The 1131-nt window shown below is 63.1% G+C and overlaps 1 protein-coding gene across 2 annotated transcripts in view; it reads right to left on the reverse strand.

Moving 5' to 3' along the window:
• GAL3ST1 (galactose-3-O-sulfotransferase 1) overlaps positions 1-1131 on the reverse strand; it is a 3238-nt gene that overhangs the window by 1920 nt on the left and 187 nt on the right. Inside the window, exon 2 of one of the 2 annotated variants that reach the window (XM_010146268.1) lies at positions 1044-1131. This exon is cut by the window's right edge and continues 10 nt beyond it. In XM_010146268.1, coding sequence (XP_010144570.1) covers positions 1044-1131 — 88 coding nt within the window. The remainder of the gene's footprint in view (positions 1-1043) is intronic. The other variant, XM_010146269.1, reaches the window with a different exon arrangement.

A 1131-nucleotide genomic window follows, 5' to 3' on the forward strand; every position in this document is an offset into this window, starting at 1 on the left:
GCCGCTACGGGGGTCTTCACGGTGGTCAGCCTCCCCCAGCATCAGCACGGCCCGAGGAGGGGGTCCCCAGCCCTCCCTGTGGGCACGGCTGTGGTGCGGGGGATGTGGAGATGGGCAGCAAGACGAGCTCTCTCCATGGCCGTGACTCCATGGACAGGAGCCGGTAACGTTCTCGTGAGGTCTGGATGCTCCCAGCCCCTCGTGAGGAGGCGTGGAGGAGCCAGCACCCCAGCAAAGAGGGAAATGATCCCCTGGAGGAGCTCTCAGGCCCCTGGGGAGCACCGAGAACTGTGTGTTATCTGAGATGCCCACAAGAGAGGCCACAGTGTCGAGTGACTTTGGGCTCCGCTAACGAAGCTGCGAAGCTGATGGTTGGTAACAATCCCATCGCAGCACGGGTCGGGGCACAGCTCATGGAACCCCCATGGGTGGGTCTGCTGCAGAAGCTCAGAGAGAAATGCGACACCAGGAGGGGTGGCCCGGAGCTGGGCTTCGGGCAGCAGAGAGCTGTGAACCTGCCCGTGCCCATCGCCGCGGGCCAGAGTTTACGCGTGGCAGAAAAACCCATCGCCGCTGGCCAGAGTTTACGCGTGGCAGCGCTCTGGTTGCTCTTGAAGGACGAGCCCTTGGTAAAGGGCACCACAAATAATTGCCTGGGCTCTGCCTGGCTGAGAACGTTCCCCTGGGAACGGCCCCTGTGATGCCGTTCCTTCTCCCAGGGGACACGAGGCCGCAGTGGGCAGGTGTCAGCACCTCCTCATCCCCTTCACTGCCCGGGAGCTGAGGACTGGCTGCCACTTTGCGGTGCGTCCCCCTGGGGTGAGCATCCCCAGACCTCAGGGACTCAGGGTTCTCCTTCCCCCCACCCATGGGACAGGGCACAGGAGGCTACAGGAAGGGGACATCTTACTGTGAAGCCACCAGAGCCTGGAAAGCCCCAGGACCATCTCCCCGGTCTAGTACCCCCTACCCTTTTGGGGGTAGCTGGTGTGAAGCGGGGTGGCCAAGCTGCCAGGAGGGACACGAGGGGACGTCGTACTCACTCTGTCATGCTGACTTGCAGCGGTGGAATGGCGTAGGAGTAGAGCAGCAGCATGAAGCTGGTCAGGAGGGTCCCCAGGATGAGCCCCT

This window comes from Buceros rhinoceros, unplaced genomic scaffold (assembly GCF_000710305.1).
Source record: "Buceros rhinoceros silvestris isolate BGI_N320 unplaced genomic scaffold, ASM71030v1 scaffold23392, whole genome shotgun sequence".
Classification (NCBI taxonomy): Eukaryota; Metazoa; Chordata; class Aves; order Bucerotiformes; family Bucerotidae; genus Buceros; species Buceros rhinoceros.